The sequence below is a fragment of the Pipra filicauda genome, unplaced genomic scaffold (genome assembly GCF_003945595.2).
Source record: "Pipra filicauda isolate LSUMZ 115617 unplaced genomic scaffold, ASM394559v2 scaffold16_size7369187_pilon, whole genome shotgun sequence".
Lineage (NCBI taxonomy): Eukaryota > Metazoa > Chordata > Aves > Passeriformes > Pipridae > Pipra > Pipra filicauda.
The window spans coordinates 2359882-2377618 of NW_024104207.1; the positions used below are offsets into that span (position 1 = coordinate 2359882).

Below are 17737 nucleotides of genomic sequence, written 5' to 3' on the forward strand. Positions count from 1 at the left end.
TTACAAAATCTCAATACTCTGTCCCCCTTTAAAGGAGTCAAGAACTGCTATAGATTAATTTCTGGGTTTTGCACAAACAATGAAAAAAATTGAGCTCAGTCTGCTTAACTGATTGGCTCTATGTCACATGTTTTAGCAAAGTGACAAAAATCATGGTATTTCCGATGGCAAGAGCTTCAAACAAAACCCTGAAGTCCTGAGTGGCTTGTGCACCCACCACATTCCTCTGATAGATTGAGTTAGCTCTGATTCTTGTCAGTTACAGATAATGGGAAGTAAAACAGACAGAACCTTCCATGAGCTCCAGTACAAACCTTAGCGCATACTTGACAATTAATCACAATTCTTTCATGAGGAATCCAAACACTCCTACACACAGAGGAGTGTACACTCCAATACACTCCTCCCCTCCTGGTGAAGTCAGCATGAATTGGACTAAAAAGAACATGTCAGCTTGTCATATACATGCTTTCCATATCTCTTCCTTTTATTTCTTATTTTCCTGAGGTTGTTTTGATTAACAATACTTTGGGATTCAAACCCAAAGCCTCTTCCAGTCAATGAAGTTATTGCCAAGGAATTCGGTGTCTCTAAAACTGGCAGACTAGTTCATGTGCCCACTGACAGTCAGAAGCAGAATTCAGAAGCAACATTACTTGTCTCGTGCTCAAAGAATCACTGAAAACTCATTGAAGAATGTAGATATTTTTACACATACGCTTTTTTTCCTTCTATTTCTGTTAATTTCTTGCTCGACAGCTTTTCTCTCAAAAACAAGAGGCTCAAAGTTGTAAACCTAAGCAACATGAACTAAAACAGTAGTCTAGAGAGTAGAAATGGTATCTCAAGATAGCTAAAAATATACTTCTATTACCGCCACAAAGCAATTAATTCTCTTTTTCGTTTCAAAGGGATCTGTTTTAGGATAATACGTCATCACTGACATTTCAAATTTTCAGTCAACTGAACAGTATAATAAGATAAAAAAAAGCCTTACTTGACTGGCTTCTCTGGCATCCTCTTTTATGCAGAACATCCTCTATTGAAGTATCAAAGATTAACTGAATATTTTGCAAAAGACCCTGTAATAATAATTTAAAAATCAATTAAAAACAGTAGGATCAATTTGGGAGTAACTGATAACTGATCTGTCTCACTCCCATGCTACTGACTGGATTTAGCTATAAGTAAATATATTAAAAACAGTCTACAAGGCATTAAACCTCACACACATAGAAAAAAGTGTTTATGGTTCTGTTATATACAATTTCAGAACTAGGTATGTTCTGAAATAAGTTCTTATAAAAGTAGTAATCTGCTATGAGCTCAAATCTCCATTTTCACAGTGAATTTTAGACTGTAGTTCTACAAGACATTAATCATAAGGTCAGAGCCAACTTTCCTTCAGCACTGCACTTCCATCCTTAGCCAGTTATTCCCAGGCACCATAGTTCACTGCTTCCTCAATTGTGCTGACACTACCTGGAGACAACACTATAAAACCAGACTGTATCCATTTCACTTAAAAAAAAATAAAAAAACCCCAAAAAACAAAACTGAAAACCAGATTGTTTCAGCAACCAACTTAACAGTACAGCTTCAGAATCAACTCTATAAGCACAACTGATGGAGAAATTTAGTCACAGAAGCTGTGGCAACAACTTCTGATGTCCTTGCCAGAACTGGTCACCCCATGGAACCACTCCAGCATGTCATGCTCTGGCTGAAAACTAGAGGGCACAACATGATGAGAAAGAAAGCCTTTTTGACATTTTGAAGCCATGAGTTCAAGTTTGATTTCAGCTGTCAGCGAAAAGATGTCATCCTTAAAGCACTTGCACCAGATCACATCACTATATGAGGCAGAAGGTAACTTTCATTTGACAGGAAAACCAGAAAGTTTATAATTGCTTCATTTTAAATGCTTTCCACAAAAGGAAAAAAATCCTCATTCACAGGGCTGATCAAAATATTTTATTCTATTTATTTTGTCTTCTTTTTAACTTTTTTTTTCAATTTAAATTGAAATTAAATGTTCAAAATGGCAAACCAGGATGTTCTGTTAGGGAATGGACCAACACCACATACTTCAGCTCCATCAAAAATTCATTTTTTTCTTCTTCTTTCAAATAAGACATAAAAATATTGATGTGTTTTTATGATCGGAATAGATAGATTTCAATGGAAAAACAATTCTTCAAAAAATTTCCAAAGAATTCTATAAATCACCACAAAAATGCAATATGTCTAGAAGTCTTACATCTGGAAAAGAAAATGGAAGGCTGCATAGGAAAGCCCAAAAATTGGTTTTGTACACTTTTCCTGGACTTTGACTTTGCTTTACCAGTCCTTTTCTTTCAGGAACCCCAAATTCGCAGAATACAGACCCAGGAACTAATGAAAACACACTCTGAAGAAAGCCTGTTTGAGAACACCTGCGACCCCACCAAATCCAAGAGGTGCTAGAAAAAAACTGCGCCTATTGCATCTTCTCAAACTACTTGCAGTTACCTTCTTACCTCACTAGAGACCTAAGCTTCTGCAGGTCACCTACCCTGAAATGATTCTCCCGAATGGATCCTTTTGCCACGTACAGTCTGCTGTTCTCTGCTTTCAGCTGTTCATAGAAAGGCTCCTCCAGGATGAAGCTGTCAATAAGGTCACAGCCAACATAGAGGTTGTAGTTCTCCCCTGTTATTTGCATGGTGAGGTTCTTCCACTGTGAGTCAGCAAGGTCCACGTCTTCCAGGGAAATCACATTCTGGAAGCCATCCACCCAATAGATAAGGTCCAGGGTGTTGGCCCGGCCATTGGAAATTATCTCAAATTGCCTCTCACTGATGCCAGGACCCTCTAAAGCAAGGATAGTGCCTCTGGATTGCCTGTCCTGCCTCAGGGTGGCTGAAAGGATAAAGCCCTCATTCTGTCGTATTAGTCTGACAATCTTTTTTAATTTCTCTGGTTTACATGGAGGTATATGGTCAAACCGAATGAAACGATATGCTGGGACAGTGGGGTCTGGACCCCGAAACACTTTTGCTCCGATTGTCTTTCGGTTTATGTTACTGACTTGAAGTAAATCAAAGGTAGTCTCCTCTTCCTTGTCACCATCTGAAAAAAGTTAACAGCACGTGACAATGTGGCTACAAAAAGTTTTACAAGAAACAACTCTGCACGTTATACTCACTAACTGCAATCATGTGACAGATGAAAGGACCAGCAGAGTAAACACAGTACTTTCCTACTTCCACAAACAGAACTTTTTCTACTAGCATGCAAGTGAATCATATTTTCTACCTGTCATTTTCATCTACATGACAATTCTCTCCTTCTATAAGTACAGATAAAAATACTTTTGATTATATAATCAAACGTGGCTTTATATTTTATAGCACTATATAGTACACACTTGTAGATATATAGATATAGATATATATATATGCTGCATACCATGTATATGCCTATGCATGGATGCGTGCAGTAATTTATTCATTAAATATTTTTAATATATATGAATGGATAAGGAAGCTGAGGCAATTTCTATGTTTTGCCTATCAGCTAATAAAAATCAAATTATGGGAATCCATGTGGCTATGTGACAACAGGAAGCAAGGGATTTGTTTTTTAAAGATTCCAACCAAGAAGTCAGACATAAATGAGGGTCTGGCACTCTGCCAATTTGCATTCTACTTATATTTGGTCTGTAGACGTCTATTTCTCTACCTCTGTCTTTTTAAAATGTCCATCCTACTCAGTGATTCTGTTTATGTTGCTTTCACCGTACATTTCCACTGCACAGAAAAGTATAATAGTAATTATTTCTGAGATTATATATATTTTGATCAATAATTTTTAAAGACAGCAATTTTTGGATATTTATTGCGGAACCTTCACTGGTAGGATACGCCTACCAAAACTAATCCAGGCACTTCTAAAAAAATCTTTTATGATTACTTTGCCCATTCTAGCTCAGGTAAGCCAACATTTTACACCAACTTTTAGCTTTGAAAGTTACTCTATATCTAGTTAAGAAGTGTCAGAACTTACCCTGAGCATTTGAGGAAACCCACAGGGTTATCAAGACAGCAAGCCACAACAGCCCTCTCCTCTGCAGCATTACTCCTATGAATAAACCAAAACGTAGTACGTATTAGAGAAATAATATTTATCAACGTCAAATATTTTAATTTACCTCATGAAATGCCATAAACAGCAACTATACATATAAAATCATAATTTTTATCTTGTCTGATTCTTTTAATACTAATTTTGGGACTATTCTTGATGCTAGAAATAAAACGACATCAAGTGAAGAGGAAGTATAGATGATAAAGCTCCATTTTATCTAAATGCCTTTAATTAAAAAAAAGGAAAGAAGTACAGAAATATACATTATTTTCTCCACAAAATTTCAGTAGCTGGCAGAGACCAGATGATACTACAGGAGATACAGCATATTGCTAGCTATACCTTTACTTTGGAGCACAACATTCAGGTAAAAATCCTTGTAGGATAATGGGATCTCACTAGACGTTGGTTCTGAGTAATAGGGGTACTTTTCAGTACCAGCATAAAAACTTCTCTTTCTTGTGTGTGTGTGTGTATAGATGCCTATATCTAATTTATTCATTCATGCAATTCTCCATACCCATCCATAGCTGGATAAAGTGACTTTTAATGTGATGCTGGTTTTGCCGTCTGGCACTATGCAGTTATAAGCCACATAATTGCATTTCCATATGTGTCTGCACTCACAATGAATGGAGCAGAAGCATTCCCCGGAATGCACAGGCATCCAGTCCTCCAGATACAGCCAAATCACTTCAGCACTGCCAACTCCACAAATTTTTGTAAGGACTCGGGGATACCGCCACCTCTTACTGTCTGCATTCCCTTTGTCCTACGGGGAATCCTTATTACCTGTCACCCCCAGGGTACCACCGCTACACCCAACTACCGTCAGGCGCCAGGACGCCTGCCTCCCCTCTCGCACTCAGCGGTTCCCCGTCGGTCCCTACCCGGACGGGGGGCACGGAGGCGGGCAGGGCTGCTGCGGGCAGCGAGGGTGCCGCACACCGCCCCCCGGCCCCTTGCCCGCGGCCGCTCCCTTCATCCCGCTCCCCGAACACCCGCGGGGGCGGCAGCGCGGGCGGCTGCCCACGGCGAGCTCCGACCGGGCGGCGGGCGGAGCAGTCCCCGCCGCCTTCCCTGACCCCCCCGGGCGGCAGCCGCCCCCCAGGGACGTTCGCGGCGGGGCACGGCACCTCCCCGCCTTGCGCCTCACCTGGCATGGGGGAGCCGACGGTGCGGTGGGGCTCTGCCGGGGTGAGGCCGCTGGGGAGTGGAGCGCGATGCTATGCTGATGCTACCGCTGCCGCCCTCGCAAGTCCCTCCGCGGCCCCGCGCCCCGCGCCGCTGCCTTTATGGGCTGCGGGCTGGGCCCCGCTGTCAATCAGCGGCGCCGGGGCGCGCCCCAGGCTCGCCCCTCCGCGGCGGTGACATAACCCCCCACCGCCCCCTCCCCACCTCGGCTACCTGCGGGGCCATCGCGGGCCCGGGCCCGCCCCCGGCGGGCGGTGCAGGGGCGGTGCGGGAGGCCGGCAGAGCGGCCGTGGCCTCCCCCCGGGGAGCGGAGCGGAGCGGCGCGGAGGGGCGGGAGTGGCCCGAGTCGGTGTGGCGGGGGCCCGAGCGCGGCCGCCCCGGCGCGGAGCAGCCCCCGGGAGGCGGCGCCAGGCCCCGGCAGCGGGGGCGTGAGCGCGGCCGGGACCCGCCGTCGGAGCGTCCGATCCCGGTTCCCGCGGGAGGGAAGCGCGTCTTCGGCCCCTCTGGCCTGTCCTGGCTCCCCCTGGGACTTAGCGGCACCCGGACGGCTGAGAGCTCGGTGCTCCTGCCGCCACCGCAACAAAACCCAGCCTTCCCTTTTTATTTGTAAATTGCACGGCTGTTGGAATAAACACAACCCCCTGCAGCGCTACAGGCTGGGCACAGAGTGGCTGGAGAGTAGCCAGGCGGAAAAGGACCTGGGAGTTTGGATTGACAGGAAGCTGAACAGGAGCCAGCAGCGTGCCCAGGTGGCCAAGAAGGCCAATGGCATCCTGGCCTGTAGTAGGAGCAGTGTGGCTAATAGGTCCAGGGAAGTGATTCTTCCCCTTGTACTCAGCATTGGTGGGGCCACAGCTCGAGTACTGTGTCCAGTTCTGGGCCCCTCAGTTCAGGAAGGATATTGAGGTGCTGGAGCAAGTCCAGAGAAGAGCAACAAGGCTGGAGAAGGGACTTGAACACAAGTCCTATGAGGAGAGGCTGAGGGAGCTGGGGCTGTTCAGCCTGGAGAAGAGGAGGCTCAGGGGAGACCTCACCACTCTCTGCAACTCCCTGAAAGAAGGCTGTCACCAGGTGGGGATTGGTCTCTTCTCCCAGGCAGCTATCAGTAAGACAAGAGGGCATGGTCTTAAGCTGTGCCAAGGGATGTCTAGGTTAGATATTAAGAAGAAATTCCTTGCAGAAAGGGTAATCAGGCATTGGAATGGGCTGTCCAGGGAAGTGGTGGATTCTCTGTCCCTGGAGGTTTTTAAGATGAGACTGGATGTGGCACTTAGTGCCATGGTCTAGCAACCACAGTGGTAGTGGATCAAGGGTTGGACTTGATGATCTCAGATCTCAGGTCTTTTCCAACCTGGCTGATTCTATGATTCTATGAAAGGCGAGACTTGCCCCAGTGATCCCCCCCACTCCATTGGTAAAGTGCTCAGTGGAGGTCACTCAGCAGCTCCTCAAGTGAGCCCAGCACCTTGGTCCTGCTATTCTCCACAAGAAGCCTTTGATTCCAAGGAAGGTGTTCTGGGCTTACTGAAGCATGCTCCTCTTGGAGGGAATCTTGCTTTGGGGTAATGCAAGTGGCACACAAGAAACGTCACTGTTAGGCTGATCCCACTCACATTGGGAGGACTGGGAGGTATCTCCAAAGGCAAGGACTTCAGTAACAACTCTTGAATTAAATGGTCACCATACTGAGGAGTAGCCAGCGCAGCTGCCAGCACTATGCTTTGCGTGGAACAGGAGAATGGATCCCTGTCGTGGGTCCACAGAACCTGCCCTGACATGTGGAAACATTTCAGAAGTCAAACGAGAAGACCAGGATCCCATCTGCTGAGTCCTGAACTGGGATTGCAGAATATCCGTGGAAGGATCCTTCAGCCAATTTAAAGAGGCATGGATTTGGCTCATTTGCCCTCAGAATCCAAGAAATGGAGCCCTGCCAAATGTATAGGTGGACAAATTTCACTAATGTTAACACAAAAAAAAAAAAAAAAAAAAAAGGAAAGAAGAAAGAGCATAGGAAGTCACTAACTTTGCTCATCACAATTTGAAATTCCAGTAGAAAAAGTTGTTGAAGTTTCAAAACTCAGAAGACTTCAAAAGTTTCAATCTGTCACTAGAGCAGAAAATGCCAACGCAAGCACTGCTCCCTTTCCTTTTGCCATGGAATCTCCTTCCAACTTGGCTGGCCTTGGCCCTGCAGGGGAGCAAGAGCCAAGGAGCCTTCCCCTTTCTCACAAGGTCCAGGGGAATGAGCCAAGCTAGGAGGGAGAGGGCATTTTGTCTTCCCATGACATTTGGTTTTCAGTTTTGCAAAACCTCAAGAATTTTAAAAAATAGCTAATGATGTTCACAAAACCTCAAATTCTACTAAGTTTGCTCATTCTCCCTGCTACAGTAAGAGTCTTTATATCTATATATGTAGCTGTATGGTGTGTTTTCCACAAGACTTTGAACAGCATTGGCACAACTCTCATCAGGAAGCTGCTCTGGGATTATAGTTGGAGAAGAGAGTGCAGCAAAGTGTTTAAGAGACCAGGAAAGTGTCTTTGAGATAATGTGGTGCATTATTTGTACATGCATATGTGAAGCGTTTTTACGTTTTTAAGTCAGTAAAATGACAATAAAGAGACATTTTATTGTGACTGCTTTTAACCAGCTATGTCATAGCAAAACTCGTTTCCATCTCTGTGGGTGTTACAGGAATGAAGGATTGATAGCATATTGTTTCAAGCTTAGTTGCTTATCTATAGGACAATGACCTTTGAGAGGACAGATTTGGTTGCGTTCTTTCCACGATTGTGAAAATGCTCACTGCTCACTTTCCTCTGGCCACCTCAGAAGAGGTAATAATCTTCTTTCGAAGATTCCTGATGGAAAGTCTCAAGGAAACAAATATGCACTTTGCTTTCCTCAGCTAGCCAATGTGCACATGCAAACATTGGAATTACATTCACATTTCTCAATCTACCTGATTTTTCAGTACAAGGTGAAAGTGAACAATGATAATTAGAGAGATTTTTATAAAGTCAGATTTACTAACATCTAGGAACACAATTGAGGTAACAGTAGATCTCATAGTAATGTTTTTCTGTAGTGTTTTACCTTCCATTGTATTTTGCTTCAGACTGGCACATCAGGCACGAGCAGAGTTCCTTAAGTTCTCATTTCTTTATGCACCTCCCTTTGCCTTTTTCATTCTACTATTTTCCTTCTGCATCAGCCCTAGGGGCCCTCCATGTTGGATCAGGTGAGCATCATGCGAGGTGACATGCATTACTGAAAATCAGTATGGGGAATGTCATGACTCTGGTATGGCACTATCTCAGAAAGAACTGCGATTTGATGGATCTCCACCAAATATTCCATGGTTTTGCCTAGGAGTTATCACTGACATTGTGACTTAGCTTGACTTCAGGCAAGGCTTGAACTCTCCTACATTAGAAGAAATTCCAATAAAGTCGAATATGCTATACGTGCTAAAAATTTTGTTTTACTGCTTTTCCAATAAAATTGAAGCTTCATGCTTTTGGCATGATCCAAAAGACAAAGTCAGTGACTTTACCTGAGTGAAATTCTTATCAATTTTTTTTTCTTTTTTCCCACAAAAGCATCCCTACTAATTGAAATGGATCTAATTGCATGAACATGATGAGGAGTCCATCAGGTTTTATCCTTCAGTCCTGGATGTTCACCTGATGCTGATAAACATTCTTTCTGAAATGCTGTCCCATAGTCCTGAAGACTTTTTCATTTTCTTCTTCCTGTGGTGAAGTTTGATTCTCATAATTCACTATAGCAAGGATCCAAAACTGAAACCGATGACTTGAGATGAGCACGTGACCCAGTCATTCAGTTTTTTGAATGAGCTAGTAGAGACAGGGAGAGAGCTGGGTGTTTCCTCAGACATCATGTTGTAAGTACTCCAGCTAAATGCAGATTTTAAGTCCTGGTATAGAATACACAAGGGAGAGTGAATTCATCTATGATAAAGGAGAAAGTTATTTTTGACAAAGCTTTATGTATGCTTTCGTTTAAGTTCTGGTGCTAGTTAAAAATGTGCATCATAATCAGGTACTTAGTTTTCTGCTTTTTGATTCAGAGGGAGAAGTACTTTGGTTTGTTGGGTTTTTTTAAACCTTCCTAAAGTAATTTCCGTGTATAAAATATATCCAGATCCCAGGTATAAAATATATCCAAAATGCCAACACATTCTATCAGAACAAATGGCCATAGACTGCACAAGCACAATTGCTGTACTTTTGCAACAAACTTGTCAAAGAGGGAAGTCTTGCTACCACCCATTTACAAACTTCATCTTTACTCAACAAAGTGCTGTATACAAAAGCTTGTGCAGTGGTTTCAGCAGCACAACATTGAGTTTTAAGGTAAGGGCACGTTTAAGTGTTTTGGTAAATTGGTTCCTACATGCTTTAACTGGTGTCACACAGTAACTCATGGAAAGAGCCGTTAGTTGGAACTCAAGGCTTCCAACTCATGGCTGGAAACTTTAATCTGGAAACTTTTGTTCCTTGTTCTTACAGTACATATGACAAAGCAAATATCCATCTACAAAGAGTTGACTTCGTCCTTAACCATTTTATAGATTTTTTGTATTTTTTCCCCACATGTGAGCTGCTGAATATATTAGGACTGCCAAGTAGTTTCAGCCTCCAAAAAGGAACATTCCCCTACCAAGTGCAATGCAAATGAGCACTGAAAATGTTAAGTAAATCCCACATTGTTGCTCTGGATTCCAAAAAAAACCCTTTTACCGGATTCAGAACAGATTTATTACCCAAAGACCTGCTTTTATAATGACATTTTTACATCGTTTCACATTCTATTACAGAAGTATTGATATTTTCACTTGTAAAAGAATACATCACTACAGCACTGACTTTTAAATAACAAAGGCTATCCTTATTGTTGAGGCTGTAATACTGTAATTTTTATTTATTTGCAGTACTGTGCTTTTTGTCTGTCAAATGGGATTTGGTCTGTTGTATTTATATATGTTCAAAGGCAACCCAAATCTCAAAGCTTTTAGATGAATGGGATTCAATCTTTATTTACAAGGAAAATATACTGAAATAGATGGTGTTTTTAGCAGAGGTGCAAATGAATACAACTAAAATTGTAACTTGAGTAATCCAGCTGGATTCTAAAAGTTGTTCAGGATACAAGATGCCATTCATTTCAGAAGGGGGTAGAGCCAAACTACTTTTTAAGGCTTGGGCCTAATTTGGTTTTGTTTAGTCAGGTGAAATAAAGTAGTAAATGCTTACTGAGAGCTTAACAAGTTATACCAAATGTTTGAATGATTTCAGCCTAAAAAAGAATTTTTTTATTGCAATGAGACCCTCATTTTTGTTTCACCAGTATCATGATGGGTCCCTGCCTTACCTGAAGAACTGACATGTGAAACGTGGGTTATTTCCACTGTTGCATGTGTTTACTGCTGAGGGGGCCCATTCTGATGAGACTTTAGGTGCAAACACAGGACAGGAGTCCCTTTCCTTGGCTGACATGCAGTCCCATGCCTGACAGTGATGCCTTTGCTATGCTTTCTTCCCCCTCCCAGCAAGGGCCCTGGGCGTCTGAACCCTTCACCTTGACCCGCATTTTTCTGTAGGTACAGCAGGGTCTCCAGCTGACAGCAAAGTATGGACTCACCAGGTAGTGTGTCTCTGAAATGTGGGATTCATGGAGTTTGAAGAGATCAGGAGGCACAACTGGGCAGAGAAACTGCATGAATGAAGGTTCCAACAGGCCAAGAAAAAAACAAACTCAAAAGAATTGAAATTGATTGCAAAAACTTGAAAGGCCACAGAGAACAGTCTGGGGGTTTGATATCTCTCCATATGTTCAAAACTCCCACAGATGGAGTCATGAGTCCCACAGGATGAAGTGAAGAGATGAAAAAAGGCAATTCATGAAACTACTACAGCTGGCTATGTGTCTCTCACTGGGAGAAGGAGTGTCACTGAGCTGTGGCCTGATAATAATTATGAAGAATAAAGCTGAACAAATAATTCCTATATTATTTTTTTAAATTTAATATATGTTTTGTCTCTTTTTCCCCTCATAAGAACATCCACACTCAGACCACAGCTTCCCCTAGCACATTAATTATTTGGGTGTGCTCATATAACTATTACTTGCATTGTTGATGAACATTTAAAATCCAAATCATCTTGCTTATCTATGAATGCTCAGAGGACTCAGATGGCACCATTTCAGCTCCACAGTTAGCACACCATCACTTCCAAACAAATATTTGGCCATATGTATTAAAAGTGGGGCCTTTTATGGTACTTGTGCTTATAAGCATCCATTTTGCTCTGAAATGGCTCTGCAAGACATCATTCACATAGAACTAAGTAATTTCAACCTCTCCTCTGACATAGTTCAAAGGTGAGGAAAATCAGTTTTGCTGCTATATTCTCTGTTCCACTAGTTCTCTTGCAAAGTGAAAAGGGAGAAATTTGCCCTGATGATAACCATAGACTACTGAATTTGGTAAAGTCATATAATGAAATGCTGGAAAAATATTTATTATAGCATGCACCAGAAACAAAGCCATTTATCTCCACACAGTGACTTCCTACTTCTTGCCTTTAATTTATTCATTAATTTGTAATTAGCTCTATGTTTTCCTCTATTCAAGAAGTAATTGGCTTCACATCAGTGACTAGACTATAAGAAAACTGCAATTTGCTCCCCTTCAAGACATTTATTCCTCCTTTTATATTTTTTCTCTGGCAACAAAAAATGACAAGCTAAACAAGAGTGATAAAATTCAACCTATGCATGGTTTACTGATTTTAGTATTTTTACTTGTTTACTTACCTGACAGGAATTAACTGCATTTCTCCTGCAACACTACTTTCTTAAAATTACATCACTTTCCTTTCCATGAATGCTTGTATGATGTGTTGGACACAGGCGCAAGGGAATGGACTGATACTCAGCCAAATGAAGAGAGACATTAGTATTCATTATTGTCTTGCATTTATTTAGTTATTTAGTATTTTAGTATTTTATGTTGTGATAATGTTCACTTCTATGAAACCACAAAGAACAAAGCTGGTTTTAGTTCAAGAAAAGCTCTGCTTAGCATAAAGCTTCTAATTTTTCTCTCAACTAATCACATACTGCATTTTAAATTTGCATGGCAATTTCCGTGGTTCATAACATTAAGGAAGAGAAAAGAAGCTGATGATTGTGGCATTTTTGCAATTGTATGAATGTTTTTGCAGAGGTGGGGATGAGCCTGTGTGCATGTCGCTGGTGGTGGAATCCAACATGTTGGTGAGGTTTGCATGGTGTTCTGTTACTGCATTTGTGAAAGCATAAGTATGTGACTGCTCAAAGGTGAGTCCTTCGTTGCATTATCCCTGTAAACTACCTGTGTTATGCTAGATTGAAGCCACTGAAGTTCAGCCTCAGCTTGGGTAAAAATAAGTAGCTTTACTTCTCTTTGTTTTGGTTAAATATATTCTATATGTTAATCCTGTCATCAGACACCCTTTGTTCAAATACAGCAGAAAACCTGTAATTTGCCTTTAATTTGAATTTAATACATTTTTCTTAAAAATAAAATAGCAAACAAGCCAATTAGTCATTTAATTTGAATTGTGCTTATTGTTATTCCTCATTTTTCTACCCCCACTCACAGGTCTAACCACTTGCATATTTATAAAAATCCATCCAAAAAACATCTAGAAACCAGCTCAATATCAGCCTTCAGAAAAAGTCCTGGCCAAGGCAGTTTTTTAGCTGCTTATCTGCCAACCTGGATGACTCTTCATTCAAAAGTCCAGCTCATGTAGCAGTCTTCATTTCCTGAAATTTAATGGATAATTCTCCATTTGCCACTGGGGCTTAATGTTTTGCTAACAATTACAGAATTAAATATTTTGCATTTTCCTTCTCTAAAAGGTCTTCTACATTTTGCATTTTCCTTCTACAAAAGGTACCATGGGCTTCCTTTGGTAAATACATCTTGCTTTTATCCAGTTTTTCTTCCTATCTTCATTTACTCTTTGTTTCAGTATTTAAGTTCATTGCGCTTTACTGAGATCTGATTTGTTCTCTCTTCTCCTTTATGAAATATATATTAATATATATTAATTCTGGGGACAATAACTTACAAACTCCTCCTATACATGTTAGCAAAAGAAATAAAATTTTGTTCAGAAAAGCCTTTCATTATTTTCTTGATCCTGTTCTCCAGGAAAATTAAATTTCTGTCCTTGAGTTAAAAACAAAATTCTAAAACATACAACATTGATGAAATTTTATGTTAGAATCTGAAAGAAATTTTTTGCTAAAAATCTTCCTAGTAGTTGGCAAGATATACTCCTCTATATCATGTCTATAATAGTTCTTCCTCACTGAACTGTTTATTTCATAGATGAGTCATGTCTGAGGTGTTTTTGTATTTTAAAGTGGAAGATGTCCTGAAAATCTGAATAATTTTAATTAGGTACTGTTACATCTGTTACACTTATCAGGAGAAGATATCAATGACTCTGTGTACATATGTATATTCTTATCTCTGACTGAAGTGGAACCTGATGTATAGGTAAGGCTATGGTCTTGAATGAGAAATGCCCATATGGAAGATAAGATAACATTTTTGCACTAGCTTTCCTCCTAAATTTCTTATTAAATGCTTTCAGTACTGAGATGGAAAAAGTCAACCATCTTTTTCTTCCCAAGTAAATAATGTAATTTTGATCAATTATTTTGTTAAATTATACAAGTGCTTTCTCCTTTCTTTGGGCCCCAGAATTACTGTGGCAATTTGATATACTTGCAGATGGCAGAGGAAGGTACCCAAATACCACTTTCTGTGTCCCAGAAGTGTTGAAGTCCTTTTTACATGAAGCTGGCTATATATCTTTATTTATTCTTTCAGTCATCCAAAATCATACTAAAATACCAGTGGCTCCCACATTCAAAAGCAGCTAGTAACTGAGCCTCCATTTTTTTAGCAACTCAGCGCACCTTCAGAGCGACTTGTTACTATAGTATAAGTCTATGGACACGTAATCCGATAATTCATTAGAAGTAGGCTTCTATGTGGGCTTGTTTTTCAATTTCTTTATAGAACATGAGAGAGAAACTGATATTCCTGCCACTGATACTAGGATACTAGGTGAAAAATAGCATGGCTGTTTGAAAGGACTTAAACGTCTTAAAGACTTTTAGATGTAGTTTGAAATTTCAGTTTTCTGTATGGCTTGCATAATATTACTGTGTGTTAAGAGGATGTTAATAGATAGTCTGTAGTCCTGTTCAGATTAGATCTCCAAAAGACATTCCTGAACAACTGTGATTAATTTCTCTTCAGAGAAGAAATAAAGTATGCAGTAAGGCGTATTCCCTGCATCAACATCTTTGACTAAGAACTGTAGCTACAACTTTCATTAAGTTATATGCATGAGTCCCCTTGAGACCACATTCTTACATGTAATGAGGAGCCGTTTTCAAAATAATAAAGTTTGTGTTTTCAAATTCCATGAAAGTTTATTAGATATCTAAGAGTTGGTTATTTTTCACACCATCATGGATGGTTAGCGAACTCCTGGTTTGTGTCCTTTATTAATTCAGTGCTCTCTTGTTATGATTTTCTCAGATTCATTTCACTGTAAGTAACTTAGTGCAGTAGTTGGAGCATAAATAATTATGTCTACATTTTGTGTGCCAAAATTAGATCGAAGTTCTTTGTTGGAAATCAAGTTTTTAGTAATTAATGAAAACCTAATTCCCTGGCCTTCGTTTAGAATTACTATTTCAGCTTCTTGGGTTGAGAAGTAAAGCTAGACACTACCTCTAAAATAGTGCATTTCACTCTGTAGATGGAAGGGCTGCAATCTCTTTAGCCAGCCTAGGGTTCCTTGTAGGAATATATGAACTATGAAGTAGGCTATATTCAGCCAAATACTGCTCCTAGTGTCTTAAACCGCCTTCTGAAGGGAGCTAATGGATGACACATAACCAGAGGATGAGGTTATTTGCACTAAATACCCTGATTGGCTCTTACAGAGCCGCTTTTTTATGCTGAAGTGTAAACTTGTCTTTCCACCCTGCTTTCTCCTCAGAGGTGTGCATCACTCCAGTATGAATAGGATGTAAATTTGAGTTATGTGTGTGCCTCTGTTGTTGTCACTTAAAAGACTGCTGTGAGATGATCAGTAGATTGATGGCTTTAACATGTCACGGAGAAACTGTACAATTAAACTTACCACGCTGTAGTTCAAACAAGCTTGAGAGATATCTGGCTAATCACGTGAGTGGTGTAGCCACAGGTACACAAGTTGCTCATGGACCATTGCTCCTATCTCAGTTAAGGAGGTGTCTATCATCTTTTAAACATACAGTAGTGACTTCTGCTCCTGGTAGGACACAGTCTGACTTTATCCTATAAATCTGCAGTGATTAGTTCTGCCAGGAAAATCACTGGCTTCCAACTGCCTTACACATATGGCCTCCAAAAATCAGATCTGCAGAAGAACACAAAAGAAAATTTTCTCAAATTATTGTTGGAAAAAAGACAATGGAAGCTCTTTTCTGAGAGTTGGCCTGGTTAGAATGCTGATTTTCTTAGAAATTCAGTCCCAGATATAATTACAATGTCATCAGACTTCTGCATCATTGAAGTCTGCGTTAGGTTGAACACACAGCCAAAAGGAAATGTGGTTTAGAACTTTCATAACACAAGGCCAGACTGAGATCTTCTTTGATCTTTACTGGATTGCTTTATAGGCAACCTATTTCACAACTGCATTTAGTCATCTGTCTTCATGATAGAAAGCAGATTTTGTGTACATTTGTGCATTGTAAAAGCGGTAAGCAGGTCATGGCGCAGGATCATGGAACAGTGTCATCTCATGGATATTCCCTGTTGAGATCTATTCTACAGCTTCATGACAACTTAGAAAGATGTCAAAGAGCCTCTGTACCTAGCTAAATAGTAGTAGTAATAATAATAATAATAATAATAAAGTTGTTTTTCTTTTTTCTCTTATTTCCATGAGGAAAAATAGAAGGTCCAGAAGGAGAATTTTAAAACAAATGGGATTATGCTTGCTAAGATACTAAAAATGTCAAGTAGAAAATTGAGATTTTGGAAAATTCCAGTTGTGATGGGTTGAGAGCTGCCCTAACTATAAAAGTATATATTTTTTTCTCTTAACTCAGAATATAGTTATACAACTCTTAGCTAGTCTTTCTGTGGCCGACAGAGAGACACAGGCATTTCCAGAGGATGACCCCTCCCCTCTTAAAAGTAAGTCTAAAATGAAAAAGATCCAAAGTTTAAAAGCTTACCAAAGACCAAAATGAACAAAACATGACTTTAAAGGTTACAGTGAAAGTAAATGAATGAATTGTCAGAGTTCACGCATTGTTCTGATAAGCCTGAACACATTTTTTTCCCTTATGTGTTGCCATCTATTTAAACTTTTGAAGATCCCTTGAGTCTTTCCTGTTTAGTCTCTGTTAGTTAGTTGTTCTGTGACTGGCAAGTTTTTACCTGCCCTCACAATTCAAGGTGTAGCTAAAAAAACACATGTGAAAAATGCAGATACTTAAAATTAACACTGAAGACAAAGAAGAATGAGTACTGGAAGTCCTAGAGTGAGTGAATGAGGGCATTGAGCCCATCACACAGAAGAAGGAAGGTAAATGTGCTAAATTCAAGTATAGATCTGGACATTTAGATGGATCAGATTCTGAAAGGGAGTTAATTTCCCACTGATCTTCTAAGCTCTGTAAGAGCAAGATAAACCCTTGAGACATTCAGGCTGGTAGGTAAAAAGTACAACTTATTCCAGCTCTTGTGTCAACTCATTATTTAGAGTTTCAAAAAGTGATACAAGACCCAGTGAAAATACCCAGGAACTCCTTCATGTCAAACCACATTTGCCCACAGGTTGGATAATCAGTATGGACTTCTGCCAAAAATTGTAGATACTAAAGAGTGGGAAATGCAGTGCCTGAGTAACAATGCAGGCTTTGGACAAGGATGGTCCTATCCTTTCCTGCAGGTTTCACACATTCCTCTTGGGAGCTATGAACTCAGGATTTATACGTTCAATTCTGCAGTGAGGGAAATAAAACTATAAGAATTCTCTGTGAAGTCAGTATTTCTCTTGGACATCAATTTCTTATTCTCTTGCTACTATACTCCACTGTAGTGTTTCTCTTAAGGGAGTGCCATTATCTGTTCTCTGTATGTGACACCAATCACACGATGCCCTTCCAGCCTTTATCTTTGTTGTCTACTTCCCAAATCTATTGTCCTTTTGCTGTCTCCTGACCAACACTACTTTCCCCCACTCCTGACTTGCTTGGTCTGCTTTTCAAAGTAACTCCCAAACTACTTTCTTGACATTTACAAGTCAGGCTA

The 17737-nt window shown here is 40.5% G+C and overlaps 1 protein-coding gene across 2 annotated transcripts in view; it reads right to left on the bottom strand.

Moving 5' to 3' along the window:
* The window catches only part of THBS2 (thrombospondin 2), a 34446-nt gene extending 28661 nt beyond the window's left edge, over nucleotides 1-5785 (bottom strand). The window contains exons 1-4 of one of the 2 annotated variants that reach the window (XM_027741120.2): nucleotides 5536-5785; nucleotides 4048-4122; nucleotides 2555-3111; nucleotides 998-1082 (exon numbers count right to left, since the gene is read on the bottom strand). In XM_027741120.2, coding sequence (XP_027596921.1) covers nucleotides 998-1082; nucleotides 2555-3111; nucleotides 4048-4117 — 712 coding nt within the window. In that variant the 5' untranslated portion in view covers nucleotides 4118-4122; nucleotides 5536-5785. Of the gene's footprint in view, nucleotides 1-997; nucleotides 1083-2554; nucleotides 3112-4047; nucleotides 4123-5284; nucleotides 5485-5535 lie in introns of those variants that run through there. The other variant, XM_027741119.2, reaches the window with a different exon arrangement.
* Between the last annotated feature and the right edge of the window lie 11952 nt (nucleotides 5786-17737).